The 20,298-nt window shown below is 38.8% G+C and overlaps 1 protein-coding gene across 1 annotated transcript in view; it reads right to left on the bottom strand.

Moving 5' to 3' along the window:
- ZNHIT6 (zinc finger HIT-type containing 6) overlaps positions 1–20,298 on the bottom strand; it is a 34,372-nt gene that overhangs the window by 3,217 nt on the left and 10,857 nt on the right. Inside the window, exons 6-9 of the mRNA XM_054211496.1 lie at positions 17,584–17,652; positions 16,704–16,784; positions 16,119–16,199; positions 1,297–1,421 (exon numbers count right to left, since the gene is read on the bottom strand). Of these exons, the coding sequence (XP_054067471.1) occupies positions 1,297–1,421; positions 16,119–16,199; positions 16,704–16,784; positions 17,584–17,652 (356 nt within the window). The remainder of the gene's footprint in view (positions 1–1,296; positions 1,422–16,118; positions 16,200–16,703; positions 16,785–17,583; positions 17,653–20,298) is intronic.

Raw genomic sequence — 20,298 nt, 5'->3', positions numbered from 1 at the left:
TAGCTCAGGAGACGACGACCACCACCCCTTATTCAAATTAAGTTTATGAGTCACTCAATTCTAATTCCCTCCTGACATCTAAATCACAGGGGTAGGGCTGACTACTGAAAAGCAAGGAACCTACATCAAGAAATAATGGACAAACCGAAAATATCTAGTTTCTTTGTACTCCGGTATATGTACATGCCCTCCTAGGGTGATTATCGGTGGACCTAGCTGCTCAGACACGATTCCTACCTTATGCCCGGTACGGTGTCTCCCTCTCGGCAACTCTTTCAGCACATGGTGCAAAAAATGTCTGCACGCCATTTCCTTGAGAGCAGATTGCTCCAATGGATCCCTTAGTGTCATCTCGCCAGAACAGCCAAGATCCACGGAAGCTGGGTATCACTGGTATTCTCAGTCTCATATTTATTCAGTCAAATTATATATAGGGAACACCCTGATTGAGCTACCCCAGCAAAATAGCCATTGCAAACATATTTCAAAGCTTTTCCTCAGAGATCTGTAAAAATTAGACTGGCTCATCACTGAAAAGTAAGGAATTTGATAACTAAGATGACTAGCTGGGGCATGAAGAGACAAGGGAACTGATTCCCTGTATCACCAGCTGCAGAAAGTGAAGCTGGGACACGAAGCCTTTATACTGGGGAGAGAGATGGAAATTAACTTCAAAAATAAAACACAAATTCCTGCTAGACCCAGGCTCTCCTCTGAGTTAACTCCAAGATGAAAGTGTTCCCCCAACTAAGTATTTTTCGAAAGGTAACACTGCGCTTTTAACCCACCTGAAAAGCTACTTTGCCATTATGATATCTAATAACTATCCCGTAATTCAGAATTATTTGTCCAATGTTAGAAATTATGCTAGAAAATAACGGAGAATGATTCCTTTGTATGATTAGCAGGCTTACTTAAAACTAATCTTCTCCAGAAAGCTTGACTTTTTAGAAATAACGAACTCTGTCAAACTTTGCTACATACACAATTTAGTGCAAGTCTGAAGAGCTGTTTTACCTTGGTGGTTAAAAAAAAATATATATATAAAAAAAAAGAATCAAGCACCAGTAAACAAAGTTAGGAAAAACACATAAACAATACAGCTTATGAATGTAAGCCATCAGCCAGCAGTTTTAAGACAGAGCATTCATAACAGGTTTTTTATAGCAATCCTTTAGATTCAGAGGTAATACGACACATACTACACATTCCTGTCATTATTAATAGATGTATCCTTAACTATTGTTTAACTAAAGTATCTAAGTATAGCATAACAGGAAATAAACATATTCTTACCTTGGCCAAGAACCACCATGTCATTCTTCAATGTTTTCAAGACCACAAATAAGGTTGGATACTCAATTATTACTTTGCCTTTCAAATTGTCTAGGAGGCTTCTACTAGCATCCAGTTCATTGTACCTTAAAAATAACAGGGAAGTTTATTTTAATACTACCAAGAACATAATGTACACTTTCTGGGAAAAAAACAAGCTTTCTGGCAATTTGCAGGATTTTCAGATGATATCATGTTCATAAGAACAATCTTATGATTCAAATTACATATCCTGTCTTATTATCCAACTACGTAATTTTCTTTTAAACGCTCCTAACATCTAAGCATAAGAACAGGAGAAGAAACAAAGTCAAATTTCTCTAAAGGCCAAAACGTTTTAGGAGTTCTTAATGAATATCTACCAAAATCAGATATGGACATAGCATTATCAAAATGGATATATTTACCAAAAATCAGACTCTAAATTAAAAGTAACAGTTAATGTTCTGCTTATGGGCTTTAACACTACAGGATTCATATACATGGTTAGTAGTGTAGCTTATTTATCACATTTACTTATGAATTATCAGTGAAGTACTGGGAAGATGAAATAAGCATATCTGAACAACTACTAAAGCGAAGGTATACTAGAAGCACTTAGAACTCTGGGTTTGCAGAAGTAAAGGCTCCAATACCCAGGACATTGGGGCAATGATTTCTAAAAGATGGTACAATATCCCCGTTTATGCCTAAGCAAATCTCTGCTTACAGCACTGTCTGCAAGAAACTCCCCGGAGAAATCCCCACGCATGGGTGTGCTACAAGAGGCACATGGCTCAGATGCACAGTCCTTTCCCAGAAAAGGGCTCCTCTTCACCCTGGAGGGTGAAGCCAGGTACATCACAAATGATGCCAGAGTAATAAAAAGTAAACTGAGCCTCTTCTCCATAGTTATTTTCTAGAACTCTAGTATTTTCTCCCAACTCTCTAACTGGAAACATGGACATGGGATTCTGGGGAAAAGAAGGGACATTTCAATAAAGCTCTCTTGAAAGAGGAAACCCTGTTGCTTTCACTTGCTGTTAACTGTGGCATCCAACAGATGCTCTGATACTATTACACTGCAATCTGAGTTATGCAATTCTTTCTGTAATCAGCATTATTGAATTACTACTAAGCTATTGTATCAGTTAAAGGCAAATGAAGTTCAAAACCAAAATACACTGTGGGCAGCAAGTGGAGTATTTCCCATAGCTGCTCTGCTTTCTCTGATCATTAACATATTACGCAGTTGGGTTTTCTTTTGCCAAAACCAACACTGGATGGGTGAAGAAAGTTATATACTTTATGATTTACAGTAATGTGTGATTAAGAACTGTACATCAGAGGAGTCAGCAGACAAGAAGAATATTGAAGGTAAAACAGGATTTGAATTCTTGGGATTTAAGGGAAACTTAGTTTGAGCAAAAGCTATTTCTCATATTCAACTTCAATCATCATGAAAATATTTGGTTTCATGTTTCCCTCAACCAAAAGTAATTATGGCCTCTTTCTTACTGAAACCCTTTAAAAGGGATAACAGTATATTACATTTCTTATTGAATGAATGCATTCGTAACTTGTGGATTGACACACATGAACAGAAACATATTTACTGCTTTATTTACAGGACTCTAAATGCAAAGTACGACAATACCTTTCCTTTGGCAAGGACCTCAACACATTCTTTTCTGGTTAAGCAAACATTTACCACCAAGAGGCTAAAGCAATTCACATGCCACAATACACTTTCCATTATCTCATGTTTTAGACAAAACATCTTTAGCGTCCAGCTTGGCAGAAGATAAAACATTTGTACTTAAAACTATTTTATGATAGTAGATTACTGAAGTGTTAGATCACCGAGTCAGAGCTTTATCTTTTTTGTTTTTAAAGTAAATTTTATTGGTTGACAGTGACAGAGAAAACATCCAAATTTTTAGTGCATAATGTGGGCTGTAAACTTCAGGGAGAATGTAACACAGGAGGTTAATGCTTCTCTTTTTTACACTTTGCTGTTATTGTCTCCGCTATCCAAAAGACCTCAATCCTCCACATTCCCTACTTTATACACAAGTGCAAGTTGAGGTTTTCTGCTAATCCACCTGCCAACCTCTTCCTCGGCTGTGCAAGCTTAAAAGACCTCAAAAGAAAACTAATACTTGTCACTCAATTCTGAAGTTTAATACAGGATGGCTCTTGAGCAAGACCGATTTTTCAGGTTCTCTCTGAATGACTTTGTCATGATAAAAACCTTCCCAATTTTATCCCAGAAGTGGAGTAAAAACCATACACCAGAAGATGAACAACACAGATGACTGCCCTGTAAGGCTTTTCCAGAAACCTAAATATGCATCCAATTTCAATTTTTACTTATGAAAAGGCTAGACCTGTTTGGAGAAAAACTAAAAATGAAACAAAATGGCAATTTTACAAGTCTTATAACTTCCTGTACTGATTATTCATCAGGACAAGCTGGGGATGTAGGGTAATGCTGGAATGTAGGTCCTGCCATGAATTTGCAGGGAAGTGGTCTCACCACAGGTAGGGGATGGAGCAGGGAGAACCTGGTAGTCAGACATTACCAGATATTCTTTTATCACCGTTTTTACCTACTTGTCCTGTATCACTGGGGCTGTGTAACCTTCTCAGTAAGAACCCAAAACAGGCTAAAACCTTCAGGCCCTTCCTTCCCTGGGTATTTCAAGACACAGGCCAGTAAGATAACTGACGATCAATGCACGCCCGCCCTTTCACTCGGACTCTTCCACGCTCCAGGGCCAGTCACAGGAACCAACTTAACTGAGGCTGTCATCCTAAATGAGCTCCCTCAGCCCTGTGTGACAGGATGGATTTGAAGATAAGCCTGGCTCTGAACAAACTGACCACCCTTAATTCCCCATCTTCACGTCTTTCTTCTAAACTCTCCCCCTGCTTTCTCTTTTCTCCCACTGCCCAGTTCATACAAATTGTCTGCACTACGGCTTCCCCATCCCTGTATTTGGTGGGACTTCTTTTTGCACCCCTCTCTCTGAATCTTCTTTCATCCCTGGTACTTACTTCCCACATAGTGTCTCTCTCTCTTCCGTACATTCCCTCAGCCTCCTTCTCCAACTCCCACCATCTAATAATATACTTTCCTGATTATTTTCTTGCCCCAAGCAAAGCTTTATGCCCATGTCACGAAGCAAAAAATAAGCCTGGATTTCTTCTTAATAAGATGATTCCATTTGTAAGGACCAGAAAGAGACAATCTTGGCAGACATCAGCTTTTGATTTTAGCTGGAATGAAATAACAATAACTGCTTTTTAGAGGACAAAAATTAAATAAAAGTTGCCTGCCAGCAGGCATTTTAAAAGCCTACAAAAATTGTGACAATTTAGAAAATTTAACAAGATTCAGCAATCCCACATCAGTTCCCATATAATCTATTACATTTGTTCTACGAATGGCTTTGTTACCTTTCACAAAACGCTGAAACTCATGTGGCTCTGCGCTTCTGATAGCATCTATGAGTTTCTGCAGAGGATAGGTTCACTATCTATAGTTATTCCACCACCTTCCAGGAATTCGACAATTCAGTCTCCTAATCTGTCTCCCACAGGCAGGAATGCTGCATTAGGTCACTGCATCACAAGCAGCTCCCCTCAAATGGAGCCCGTGGCTATCATCGCAGTGGCGTAACTTGTCTCCATGAATTCAGACAGCAGGAAATTCCCTGCTGATCAGGTTTTCCTGAATGTCATCTACAGGAACTTTGATTTTAATACTAATAAAGAAAAATCTGCAATCTGGAATTAAAGATAAATTGTAACCACGTTATTTCTTTAGTTTAGTCTGCCAGACACTGAAAAGAAAGCAGACAAGTTTTAACCATCTAAATAATTCCAAATATCACTGAAATACATATTTGTATAATGATGTTCATAATTTTCCTGTGAGCCCTATCAACTAAAACCTTTGCGCATATTTTAAACAAAGATGATTTCTCTTCCCAGAACCAAGTGGAAACCTCGAGGTATTTACTTGGCGTAATTCAGATACAATAAATAATGCTATCTATTTGGGGCCTAGTCCTAAAAATCCACAGTCCAACTTCTTCTAATTTATGGGATGAATGAAGATTTTTCTTTTTCCCCTCCCCTTAAACAAAAGAGGGTAGCATTTCCTAGGTATCTGCAAAGATTGGGCACAACATTTAAAGTCTCTCCCAAGCACTAGTTCTGCAGCCCAGCAAAAATAATAACTAACAGATGCGACTTTCATTCCTAAGTGGTGAATAACCTCTTCGTGTGGTTATGATTTGGTGAACAAGGAAGTAGTGAAATGCACTCCTGAATTAGGTATTAAAGGAAAGTTATATGGCAGAAAGTAAACTAAATGTATTAAAACTATATGCCTTTTTTATATTGAACTTTGTCACTAGAATTTTGACAGTCTAAAAATCTGGAACACAGTGATTTTTCTTAGTCCATATGCGTAAAAAACCTGGAAAATTCAATGAGCAAAAAAGCAGAGACCTTAGAAACAAAAAAAGGAAATGATTTGCCGTAACACTTCCCTCGTAACTAGCTCTTATCAACAGCTGAACAATATGGAAGACTACTCTGCTTGAACGCTTTTAATGACGGGGGATGGGAACAAAGTTCAAGTTTATACTTTAATATGAAAAAAAATTATACCACAGTTTACACAAATATTTTAAAACCTGCCAGATCCTCCTTCCACTCTTGGCCTACGGTTTTTCTCTCAGTTTAGGACCTCCATAATTTGCCTCAACAAATGTTCACTAACCTCTCCTCCACTCTGTTGATACCCACACAGCTCAAATCTACAGCAATACAGAGCAGATGCCCGGCCAACCCCTTTCCAAGTCCCCATCTCAAGCAACGCTTCGCCATATTTCAGCCACAGATCATCCTCAAACAAAGACGATGTTAAGAAAAGCTGTAAAAACTGAGGTCTCCTTTCTTCTCCAGGCTATACGAGGCCCTTCCCACTAGGGAAATTTAAGAACTACTGAAAACTTAAGTGTAAAATGGAAAAAAATACAAACCCCCTCTTCTTACAAAGATATTTCAGGGAGTTAAAACATCCAAGAAGAAAAAAAAAAAAAGTAATACTCAGGTGAAGACAGTAGGAACACAAATCGTCACCTAAATTCTTTGGCACAGTAGTAGATGTCCAGAAAGATTTAATGGTTTGTTCACTTTTACCCTAGAAAATATACAAAACAGTTAATGGAAAGAAGAGATAAGCAAAATAAGGCTAGAAGTATGTCACTGTAGAAGCATGTCACTGTAGATGCACAAAGGATGTCCTTGTTTAAACTTCTTGAGAATGAGGCAATTGCACAAAAAGAAAAAACACAGTAAAAGTTGTTTAATAACAATCATGGAAAAAGATATCAATTGATGGCAAAACCCATAAAGCCGATAAGGCATCTGCTGCAACAATTTAGTGGACTGAGCATTAAGAGGGACGTGGTAAAAGGATTCAGGATGCACAATAATGATCTAGAGATTAACTGAAGTACAAACCATTCTGCATCTTTTAGTCATAGGGGAAAGTACAACAAAACAGAAGGAAAACGTGAAACAAACAAATGTCAGTTTCTTGGATTTGGTAGAATTTGATTCAAAGAATACAGAAGTGATACTGAATTTCAAGAAAGCAAATACTTTCCCCATCTCATAAGACATCATGAAAATTAGTAACAAAATCCAGCATCAAGTAAAGATGCTATAATTCAAGTGCATCACAGCAATAGTCCTTTACACATACAGGAAATTACTTACTTTGTGAAGCCAGGCAGCTTTACAAACTGCTCAAAAGCTCAAGGTTTACTAATCTGTAAGTGATATAGAGCAGACAAACTGAAAAAGGGGATACCACAATCATATAAGGCTACTATATGACTGAGATAAAGAAACAAAACAGCCTAATGAGTTAATGATAGCCAGAAGGCCTAAAGGGAATATGAAGCTTCACAAGAGAGAAGTTATTAAAAAGAGAGTGTGTTGCCTACTGAAGATGAATGCCTGAAGTTTCAGAAACTGAAAAGATATTAGTGGCATCTTTAGTGAAGCTAAAGTGAAAGCACAAGTGAAAGCTGTGGTTGGCTCCCCAAAAATGCAGGGAAGCCAAAATATGTAACTTGTACCATTAAAAAAATACTGGCATGATCACTGAGAAAAAGCAAATGTCATGAGTCTACTTTAATTACAGTACTTCTGTTACACAGACTCATGAAACATCACTGTAAATAATTTTAGAGGTGGGGGTATACCAAGGAATACCAAAGGATGCAGTGAAAAAATACATCAAATTCAGAAAAATAATAGGTCAGATCTCATTTGATGACTTAAATTAACATAAGTAAGCAGTGCACTGATAAAATAAACAGAAATATAAAACTGATGAGAAATTATCCTTGTAAATTGGCAACACTTTTGTTATTACACTTGGGTTAATCTAATGAACCTCCACTTCAGGAACAGGAAGAATTGATACTTCTGTAGTTTTGTATCCCTACATAGCAAATTCTAACTTCCAAATTTAGCTCATATGGAGATAGCCTGCATACCTCTAACACTCTGTACTAAACGGTGGAAACATATCCACAAATTTGTACAGCAGAATCACAGTGCCATAAACCTTCCATTAAGGGGTTACTAATGCTTTACAATGAAAAGGAAAAGCTATGAAATAAACAAACTATTTTCTTGGCAAACAAGCAGGAAGGTCAATTCCCTCCTTGGCGAGGTCGAAACAATCATCCCTAGATCATTTCCGTCAAGAAAGAGAAAAAACCAGAGGGATTCCCCTTTGGCAGCATCAGGAGGAAACAACAGGTTTTCTCCTTCCTGACTGGAACACGAAGAGGTTCTCTTCTACTCCGCCTTTGTGAAAACGCTGATGGTTACGCTGCCATGTTTCGCAGCGCTGCAGCTTCCAAGTTCCGCCTATCACTGTAACTGCCCTCAAATGCCAACGAGTTTTTATCCTTCCCCCTAGAAGGCTCTTAGTCCAGGCTCCCCGTGCTGTCTGGTCCCAAAAACTGAGCAACTCAGCTACCTTTAAAGACACTGTGTCTTTTTCTTCCAAGAAACTAGCAACAAACCCTCTTTTTCCTTCAGAAAAATATTTTAACAGCAACCCAGATGGATACACTTGAATTAAACCCCTCAATACATCTCACAACACTTATGCTAGACCTGAATAGGGCAAATGGTCCAGACATTATTTCTGCCCTACAGCCCATTTTTACCAGCTCCTTCCCCCAGCCCAGGGACAACAGATTATTCAACAGGGTTTTTTTCCAACTGCGGTCTTTTCTTGGGCTTCATGGCCTGTCTTTTTGCCTTCAAGTCTGCCTTATGTGTGCATGCTACATAGTACACGGACTTCCATGAAGGCATTTTCCATACTATGTTACATACACCCAGGCAAGGAGAGATGTCAGGCTGAGCAAACTGCAAGATTTGTTCTTGAAACAGCCTTTCCTAGACGCACACTTCCTCAGAGAGAGGAGAGAAAATCTGCCGATGCATATGCTGCTCCCATGCTTCAAGCCCAATTATGATGCAGAAAAGAGGCTACTGTGTACAGTTTTATTTATGTTTTAGAATTCGGGGTCTGCCTACCTGCTTTGCAAATCTGAAGGTCTTCGGGTCTACCTGTGGTGCTTACAGAACACCACTAGATGACCAGGCAGGACAAAACACTGGCTGAAGCAAACACTAACAGTTTTATTCCTATCTCCTCCTCCACCTCTCTACTTACTCACATATTCCTCCTCCATAAGTGGTCTGGATCTAACTTGCTGTAACACAGACTGCAGAATTTTGGAGTGGAGGCTACAACTTCAAATAAATCTTTGTGCAATAGATATCTCAGTCACCAACTCTCTAGCTGGGACACTCCAGAAATCCTAATGCAATACCATTAATTATAAAACAGTTCATCCAAAAGAATTCAGGATGGGTTACAAAATGCAGGATTGTTACTTTAAAAAACAGGCGCCTACTGGTTCATGAAAGAATCCCTTTCAAGAAAAAAAATGAATGATTGCTCAAGATAGTAAGATGGACAAACTCTGGGTTTTTTTGGAATCATCCCAAAAATCTTCTCAAAGGTCAAGTAATTGTAGTCAGACATCATAAACATTTAGCTATGCATGCTACAGATTCAGATCATACATACTTCTTATACTCAGCAATGACTAGTTTTCTGCTTCTCATCTACGTTGTGTAATACAGGATTTCAATGAAAACCTAAGTGGATACGGAAGGAAAAGTGACTGTTTTTTACAGTAAAAGCCGTGTATCCTGGCATCTGGTGCTCTGCATCACTTTTGTCAGCAGAGAGACTGATGTTCAGATAAGAAGGAGCAAGTGAAAAATGACACTGAAATGGCTGCAGTAACAAAACTAGAAAGCCTGAAATGATCTACAAGAAAACGTAGCAAAGTATTTGGTAAGAAAAGCTGCAAATTAAAAAACCCACAAAACAAAACCCAACACTCTGGGAAGAAACAGCCGCGAGTATACACAGGAGCGCTGTGTTTAAGAAACAGACTGCAGACCAAATTCCGTTTCCCCTTGAACAGTACAAAGTCGCCGGAGCCTGACTACAGTTGTGCAGCGAAGAATGACTATTGTAAGCTAGCTCCCTGCTTTTGTAAAGCTGGCAGAGCTGCTTTTGTGCCAGCTGCTGCGAGCTAGAGAGGAGTAATGAATTCTACTGTCAATCTTCTGCTGGCACAGGCTAAAGCCAGCTTGGGGTCTGTTCCAACTCATGCCAAGGCCAGCAGTTCAGTCAGGGATTTGTATCCTTAATTCCTGTCTCATGTATACCACGTACTACACAAAAGTGAAGAGAAATTGCTTCCTAAGTAAGGCTACAGAATCTTAAATAAACCACCCCACACTTTTCAACATCGGTAGAAAACGCAGAGGAGGAAACAACGCTTGCAACGTGCCAATTCCAGCATATTTGTTTTGCTAGATGAAGTAGTACTTTTGAAATGAGGTTGTAATATGATGATTAAAAGAACTGATCCACGCACCACACTAATAGCAGTGATTTTTTAAAAGCGACTGAATAATGTTTGAAAAGCAGAAAGCAAAGACTCTAAGCTCTGTTAGTTTTACATTAAGTTATTAACAAATGATAATGCAGAAGGAAGTGCCGTAGGAAGAAGGTATGAAAAATTAAGGAAAACACTATCAATATTTGAGGCTATCTGCAACGTATTTAAACATAACAGTTTTTGATAATCTTAAAATCACTGACAAAATAGATATATAATAGATGTTTTTAATGACAGGAAAATAAGTAATCCAATATAAATACTACATTTAAAAAGATTTAGTTCCATTATATTTATATTACTCTCTGAATTCCAAGACAGTTTTCTAAAAGTCTGTTGGCATCTTTGCACACACTAATGCAAAAAACTTACTTCATCTTCCTAAATCTATTACTGTGACTACTGCAACCTACTAATGTGATCTAACCCTTGGTTATTTAAAAACAATAGACTACAAAAGAAAATTCTCTTTGAGCACAGAACTCAGTCATCCAAGGAAATAACTCTCATTTCTGCCAGCTGATCTTGAGACAGGGAAGCGCTCCAAAATTACTAACATCATCCAGCCTTCTGGGAAGCAACTGCACTGGATCAGTTAAAGCAAAATAAGTGTTCACCACCATAAAGCAACAGCATTAAGTAGAGAACCACCTCTGGTACTTGTTTAGCAGATTTTCTTCCCCGTGGTCCACAAGAATTAAGTGGCAAACATGCCAGTATTCTCATGTGCACCAGCCAAAGTCACCACAGAGAGCAAGAAGCCCCTTCATGTTGGAACTGGCAAAAAAATGCTTTTGATATTTTTGGCTTTCTGAGTAATTGAAGCATGAGCTGCACCAGTATTACCACTATTAAAAAAACAATGCTACAACTGATTCTATACGCAACCCTGTATGGTGTGGCAGTTTTACAACAGGAAAGCTACAGGATACAGTCTGGTATTGCTTTGTACTCCAGCTCCTTAAAGGATATGGTCCATTGAAAGCAGTGGGCTTTGCAAAGCTTTTAAGGCCAACCAGACTAAATTTTGCAATCACCTAAATATTCTGTCAGTGCCTACTGGTATCTTCAAATACCAAAAATCTTCTACAATGACTTATTCAGAAACAGTGTTCACATGCCATTCTGAATATATTAACAGGCAAAAAAAAAAATCACTATATAAAAGACCTAACATTGATGTTCAAGAAAGCATTATTTTTTAATTCCATTAAACTAAACACATGTGATTAAAGACAGGTCACTATCTAAACTAGATTCATGCAAGATGTCACTGAACCAGTAAGAGAGATCTTCCGTTTGTGTGGTTTAACCTCATTAAGATTTATTTAATTAATTGTCTCTTAAATTACAATACCTCCTGTAAAACAAGTCTGTTGCAGCTATTTCTCTTCTAGAAATAAGATCATCTTATACGATGAGGATGAGTAAATAATTTTCATTAAATATCTGCAGTTATGAAAAAAACAACTCTGACCATTCACTTATAACAAATATCAAGGGTCTGCTGGATTTAGGAATTCTTTTTTTGGGGGCGTTGGTTGTTTGGTTTTTTTTGTTACACAAAGCCTAATAAGGCAATTTTCAGGAAAATAAGAAGGTGTATTTCCCAAACCAGATTGTATAATTTGGCAGTTGCATCTTTCCTTTCCTTAGTGGAAAAAGCAATACTCTTACCATATGAAGTCACTTTGAAGGCATCCCAAATAAAGGACTGAAGACAGTCAGGGCACTAATTTATCCTGAAGAAAGAAAAGACTACTTTATAAAAGAATGTAGACTGTAAAAATCATCCAAGAGGCAGCAGCTAAACCTTTCTTGGAATAGTTACGGCCGAGGAGAGAATGGACACCAACCACCAACTAAATATTGCATAACAGGTGATAGAGACAAGCACCACAAAACGGAAAACTATTATAACCCATTCAAACGCAGATTTTTTCCAAACCAAGGTTTGAAAGGAAGAAGAGTTGCGTAACACTTGTTTGTTTAAACCCTCCTTCACAAGATTCCTTATGAAGTTAAGTGCAGTTAATGAGAAGACTATCAAGTGGTGTAACAGTTACAGCGTTAAAAAGCGGGAGGTGCCAGGTAAGGAGGGGAGGATATGAAGAGAGATTATGCTTTAGGTTACTCCCAAGTAATTGTGGAGCGCTACCAATTCATACTGAAAGCAATTCTTACAAGCTGGTTTTAGAGAAGACAGAAATAAGAGCTTATCACAAAGTTCCCTAAGAACTGTCACCACTGATGATAAAAGGCACTGAGGAGGAAGAAAGCAAGCACCATGTTGTTTGGCAGCCATCCACGATGTCTGCACACCAGTGGGTTTATCCAGTTTCTTTCTGAAGTTCTGCAGAACTCCTGTGAGGAAGCAGAGATCTGTACTACATGGCTAATTTATATTTCTGGAGGAAGAAAAAAAGAAAAACCAAAAAATTTGAAGCATTCTGCAAAGGACCTTCAAACTAAAAGGGCCATTTGCTGTGAAACACGGAAAACAGCCAAAACTAAACCACAAACTCCTGTTTCATAAACAATTGCAGGAAATACTAAAATCCTTCTGTAACGTACTTATCTTAAAACTAGAAGACTAACATTTTATAACCCATAATAATCCTGCCTAGATATTCTCTGAAACACCACTGCACTTCCTCAACAATACGTAATTGTAACTATGAAAAGTATTTTTTTCAAAAGGTTCTGCTAAGCCTAAAAACAACATCCGATTCAACAATGTATATTTACAGCCTTTCTATTATCTAGTGCTCGCGGAGAAGGAATTTATCTCGTGGGCAAAGGGGAAGTTTTGGATAACACAACATGCATGTAGACTTGCTTGTATGAGTAGACTACACCAATCCTACTCCTCCGGTCTGCCCAGAGAGTGACGGAAGAGGATTTTGCCAAACAGGGACAAACAGCCTAAAATCACGCAGAATGAGGTGGCACAGAATGGGAAATTACTCTGAGCTGACAGTGGCACTCAAGGCTACACAAACCAGCAGTTAACAGCTCCCCGCTGTTAAAGAAATGTGGATAAGGAAACGTGTGAGAGCTCTGTCTGTGCTTAGCTTTTGTTCCACGCTGCCGGACACCACTAAGCAGCAGCCTGGTCCTGTTTCAATCGCCATTACTTCCACTGCAATGCCAGGTGTTGATTTATACAATGACAGCCATAAACCTAAAATTAGTTTATTTGAGGTGGGGGGAACCGAAAGGAGAAGAACTCAAAATAAATTCCCTCTTACTTAACTGTAATGCAACTACAGTAAAAATCTAAATTCCCTTACAGAGCCTTTGTCACAACTGCTACACTGGCATCACGGCACCGAGAGCGCCTGCTGGCAGAGACAGCTTATGTCCACAGAAGATGCTTTTCTGATGACACAGCAGTCCCATCATTTCAAACAAACTTCTTTCTTTCCTTTCAGAAGTGGAATTTTCTTTCAATGTGCTGCTTCCTTAACCTGTCTGCACTGCCACAGCTGGGCCTGCTCCACCAAATTATATCAAAAGATTCACATAATTTCCACGTGAGGAGCTGCATTCCTCAAGTCAAAAAGCTTTTCTATTTTAACCTTCTACAGTTCTTTTTAAACTTTACATTCTCTAAGTGGGATAAATCCTAATTACTGTGAGTTTAGTATCAACCAACATAGCTGATTCTGAAGTACAGATGAGGCTCAAACTTAAGGATGTTTAAGCGTGGCACGAGTCCTGAGATTCTTCTAAAAAGCTTCATGAAAAAGAATTCTCTCTAACAAATCTGTGAGCTAAGAAGCATTACACAGATTTCAGAAGAGGAAAATGGTTCACAACAAAAGAAATGGATGAGCAAAAGAAATGGTCCACTTTGATATTAAATTGGTTTCTTTCCCAAGCCTTCTACACAATTTACATACCCTACTTCAAAAGATTAAAAGGTGAACTTTACCTGCTACTGCAAAAGCAATTTTTAATTCCTTTCTAAAAAAAGAAATTTGAAAATTCAAGCACTAAAATAGCAGGGAAAAATCCACCTGTGTATACATTACTATATTTTTAAAATACAAATGAATATTCAATATAGTTGCTGGAATACTGCCTTTCCAATCACAAAGACGACGTACAGCAGTAACATACTGAATCATTTTCAGCTTTTGCTGCATTAACTTGAGTTAATTACTTGAGATGGGGACAGAGGTTGTTCATACACTGGGAATCTGTCCTGAGTACTACTATTAACAGGTGAGCAGAAAAGTCTGCTAAAAATATTTTTAAAATGGGAAATTGTTTCTCATCTCACGTCCCAGAGCTGAGCTCTAGAAAGGCTTCATTAAATGGGTGCAGCGTTTGTTATTCAACCTGTATGGCTAAAATGCCTGCGCTGAACAGCCCCTCATGGAGCACTGGGAAATACAGTAGAGACAGAGAACGGAGAAAACTTCATCTGCCCAGGTGCTTCTGCAATGAACCTTCCAGGGTAGCTCACAACACCAGCATTCCTAAATTTTACCCCTAAACACACAGAATTTGGCCATTCACAGTGATGGGTTTTGCCAGTGTTAGGTTGATGGTTGCACTCGATGATCTGAAAGGTCCCTTCCAACCTTGACGATTCTATGATTCTATAAGGAGAAATCAGTCCTGACATTTCACTCAAACCCTGACAACTCTGATGGCAAATGTTACAACCATATTTCAAGTAACAATTGCAAAGACAAAAAAAAATAATTAAAAAATCAAAACCATGAAGAGTTTGGAGCTTGAATTTCTAAGTACGTTACACATTTCTGAATAGTATTTGTTGCAAAAAAATACAGCACAAACAGGAAGCTCAGTTACAACTAAAATTCTTTCAATATACCTTTTTTTCTCCCTTAGAAATAATATACCATGCTTCAGGGAAGCATATTATTTACATTTGTTACATTTGAAGAAAAGAATGTACTTTAAAAACCCTAAGTAGGAATCACTGGTCAACCACAATAAGCTGTGACACTAAGCTGGTACATATCCTTTTCAGTAACAATGACAACAGGGTGGAGTGTTCAAAATGGTATTTATACCAATAAAAATTATTTCTTGAAAGTCTAATTTTGAAGTTCAAGATTATTGCCTGTTCTGGAAACAAAGAAAACAATTCTGCACAACTCTGAATTCTGGAGACTTAAAAGCCCACACCCAGAAGTATGGCAACATGAAGAGTGATGAGCTAGTAACTTTGAGAAAAATGTGTTATTTCAAATACAGCTCTCCTCAACTATCACTTCAAGTCTCTCGGGGAAGTTAACATATCCACAGAGGAACTTGCAAAAGGGAACGTATGCCTACAGTTCTGCTGGTCAATACAGTAATTTAGCATTTTAACACAAACCTGTCTTTGCTGCAGACACTGCGCCATTTTCATGGACTGCTGCCGAAGGAGCTCAGGTACCGGCACACTCGCTCTGCCACCAACGCAGCTCCGAGTGCCCGAGCTTCTTCAATTGTGTGAGTCTGAGTCAGCTGAATTTACTGCTCAGTAATTGCACAGAAATTTCAGTGTTGACTTAATAAAACACAAAGAAATAACATTTTTGTTGAATCATTTTAAAAATCGCTAATTACTCACTGAAGTTTCATCCATAAGATTATATAATCTCCATCTGTAATACTAAAGACTAAGAAACATATCCTTTTTGTTATTTTTAATCAATAAGCACACAAACGGAAGAACCACCTTACCTGACAGAGTTTTGTCTCCTGTTTTCTATTTTCATTAAAATTCGTACATCGGAGTGAGGAGATGCTGTATAGATTTTTAATCTGAAAAAGAACATGCAACAAAGATGAAGAAACAGTGATGTACCTTGACTCTCCTTCCTACCATCCACAGGAGATGGATATCTTTTGCTTGTCAACAACTGAAAGTATGTATTCCTTCATAAAGACAATAATTGCCATGTACGTATTTCCTGTAAATTAGGGCTATAATTACTAGTATATTTTTTTAATTACTGCAAAGAAAAGGTTCACTGTCACCCCCACGGAGGTTAATTTTTTAGAATTACAGTTGCTTTATTTGATCTCTATGCCATGAGTCAATTTCTTAATCTTTTCCTGGTCTAAATTTGGTGGCTGTTCTCCAGGGTTAGTTGGTTGGTTAAATGTTAGGATGGTTTTTATCACAGGAATTAAAGATGTACTACTGACTGGGAACTCAGCTCTGCATGCTGAAAGTGCAGCCACTTTAAGCCATTTATTCAGAACTGTTCACTTATTTTATTAGTACATCAGATGAACTAAGCAGAAAAGTTATTCAATACACACCTTTGACAAACTACAGGATCTGACTCCACTGGATCAATGTACGGCTTAAGGATATCAGCAAGCGTTTTATCATCAGGCACCCTTTCACCAAAGATAAAAATCAAATAGATAAGACACGGTTCAACAAGTACACAGAAACCTATTATCTGAGTCACTTGGAGGAAGCTGTATATTTGCATGCTGTACAGTGGCACAACTGAGTAGTTTATGGGAGAATCATGAATGTGTATCAATACAGCATAGATAATTGACAGCTTTATCTCCATTTCAACACTGGGACTTCACTGGCATCTACGAGGAGTAAACAGATGCTTATCTCTAGTTTCTAACTTTGCAGCAGAAACATGCTGTTCCTACAGCCCTAAAAGTAGACAAGAGCATACTTCTCATGCCCCTTCAGGCTAGGAAAAAAGAAGAAAGATTTGTCAACAAAAGCTTGTTTTTTGGCCTTTGCAAAACGCGCTCGTGGGCTTTTCTACAAAGCGAACAATGCAACCATTTCATCCTATATGAAGGTCAACTCCAGTGTGCTGGCGAGGAGGGATGGCAAATCTTGCTGAACATCTGCTCCATGAGACCAGAATGTGTTAGGCGTATGGGATATCGCTATCACGAATATACAAGCTGCTCTGTTTAGAGAAAAGGACTATCAATCAAACCTTTTGCCCAATTTGGAAAGGCCACTAGCTTTCAAAGAAGAAAGCACTACACAACTTTAAGTATTTTTTTTCAATTTAAATGCCCTTCTAATTAAGACTAAAAATAATATTTGAGTTCACCTTGTATAATAGAAAATGATAAGAACTGATCAAAATATTTTGCAGTTCAATTTCAGCAGACTAATTTAAACTTAAAAAAATATGTTTTTCAAGCTCTGTACCGTTTTAAAGTGTATTCAGCATGACAGTGAGGAAATACAAGCTTCAAATGCCAGTAGAACTTATTCTCCCTGAAAAGAAAAAGAAACGCATATACTTAACATTAACTGGTAACTACTACTTGTTTTTTGCCTACGACATGGGTGCAGAAGAAAATATAGAGTCATGATTTTGAATGGCATTTTCAAAGAGTTAAAGGGGCATGCAGGGAAGCCAAGAGGCACTTTGAAAGATATAGTGCTCCCAGATCCTGCTAAATTTCAAGTCCTCATGCGATGAAAATCTGTTCCTTACAAATACAGGTAAGATGTCACCAATTTACTGATCAACAGCATTTCACATTTTAAAAGGGAGTATCTTCCAGCTGACTTTCTATATGTATAGCTGCCCTTTAATCTCAGAAAAGGAAAATGCTTTTTGGCATATCACCCAGGACAGATCGCCAAACCTGTGCAACAGTAACAGCCAGAAGCCCCAGCTGAGGCCAAGCTCTACACAAAATAGGGGACTCGGCTTTTCGCAGCAGTGATGGCCTCAATAGAAAATGTGCCATGGGCAGGGAGGGAAGCTGCATTTTGATATGAAATGTATAACAGAAATTAGAAAGTATAAATGTTTTTGTACAGAAAGATCAGGAAGCTTTCAGTAGAGAATAAAATTGATGCCATGATCCTTTCTCCAGTTCGTTAGTTTTAAGAGCCATCATTCCCTTCCAGCTAGCATCATTAACGCCTGAGAACAGAAGCTACTGAAGCACGGTTCCCATGCAATATCACCTTAGGAAACGTCGTATTACCTAGACGATACTTCAGTAGATTAGGAAATCTCTTTTTGCCTTTTTACTCATCTGCAGAAATGCTGCTGAAGTCAATACCGACTTTAAGACAAAGCATTTTTCCTCTCATTGATACAATTCTCCCATTCACTGTGGTGACTGTAACAAGATTTTTCTAAAAGAATCTCCTAAGCAAAAGCACAGTGTAAAAGGCAGGTGCGTGGCCCTTTGCTCTGGTTCAGACTTTTACACTCATGAGAAACAGCAAAGGTCTGGAAGAGGAAGGAGGGAACTACTGCCGTTTAGAAATCAGAGGCCAGACACCTATGTGAAGTACAGCAACGTCTAATGGTACACACCCCTCCTCATTTTTCTTAACGCTACTTAAGACCTATGAATCATTATATCTAGGATAATCACCATCGGTTATGCGAATTCTGGTACTAGAACTACAAGTAAACACAGCGTTGTTCCAACATGCTGTTTAATTTGTTTATCAGGCAGATGATAGTATCCAGCAGGTTCTAGCTGGCTGCAAAGCGTACGTGCATCCAGTAGCAAAACAGTAAACTTAGCTGATAAGTTCAATTAACTATGATAACAATTTTTAAATGCAAGTACTTTATAAAAAGTGCTCTATCAAATAACTAATCATTCCCTTACCTAGTTATTCCTAGGAGAAAACTGAGCTTTACCGCTGAACTATACTTCCTGTAGTATAACTAAAATCAGAAGTGTTACTGTTTACCACAAAAACAGCAAGCAAGAACCCTAGCTGCAAGGAGCTAATAATTAGAATAAAAAGAACTAATGAAGGCCAAGATCACCAAAGCAACATGTGACTCAGCAGAGCTGTGCAGCATGCCTTGTGATTTTTCCCCTCTATCTGCTCATGTTTGGTAAAGCTGAGAATGAGAGCGCCTTTCTTAAATTAGAAGTTCAAGTTAGAGCAAATCTGGTCTGAGAGAGGTGAGAAAATTGTATGACCAGAGCTGGAGGATAACACAGAAAACATTATTAATTACATGGCATATATAACCAGACGCTGACATAGTATCTTGCCTCAGGAATTTTATGCTATTTTGCATATTGGTATGATACTGTCTGAAACAATCAAATTAAAAAAGGTTTTGAGATCACTCAAAATCAGCGAGTGGAATTTTAGAAGCTTTTTGCAACATGAATAAAACACGGTTTTGCAATTCTTCATCTTGACAGCTGAAGGACTGAGTGCAGTGGGAGAGTGGGATTGAGTGCACCCTCAGCAAGTCTGCCAACAACACCAAACTGCGTGGTGCAGTAGACACCCTGGAGGGAAGGGAAGCCATCCAGAGGGACCTGGACAGCCTTGAGAGGTGGGCCCATGAAAACCTCTGAAGTTCAACAAGGCCAAGTGCAAGGTCCTGCACATGGGTCAGAGCAGTCCCAAGCACAAATACAGGCCAGGCGGAGAATGGATTGAGAGCGGCCTTGAGGAAAAGGACTTGAAGGTGTTGGCTGATCAGAAGGTCAACATGAGCCGGCAATGTGTGCTCACAGCACAGAAAGCCAACCGCATCCTGGGCTGCATCAAAAGAAGTGTGGCCAGCAGGTCAAGGGAGGTGATTCTGCCCTTCTACTCTGCTCTGGTGAGATCCCATCTGGAGCACTGCGTCCAGCTTTGGCGCCACCAGCATAAGGACACGGACCTGTTGGAGCGGGTCCAGCGGAGGGCCATGAAGATCATCAGAGGGCTGGAGCACCTCTCCTATGAGGACAGGCTGACAGAGCTGGGGTTGTTCAGCCTAGAGAAGAGAAGGCTCCAAGCAGACCTTGTAGCAGCCTTCCAGCACCTAAGGGGGTCCTACAGGAAACATGGTGAGGGACTCTTTGTCAGGGAGTGTAATGATAGGACAAGGGGTGACGGTTTTAATCTGAAAAAGGGGAGATTTAGATTGGATAT

Source organism: Rissa tridactyla, chromosome 8 (assembly GCF_028500815.1).
Source record: "Rissa tridactyla isolate bRisTri1 chromosome 8, bRisTri1.patW.cur.20221130, whole genome shotgun sequence".
Classification (NCBI taxonomy): domain Eukaryota; kingdom Metazoa; phylum Chordata; class Aves; order Charadriiformes; family Laridae; genus Rissa; species Rissa tridactyla.
Note: the sequence above shows the minus strand (reverse complement) of the source record. Positions and strands in the feature narration are given on the sequence as shown.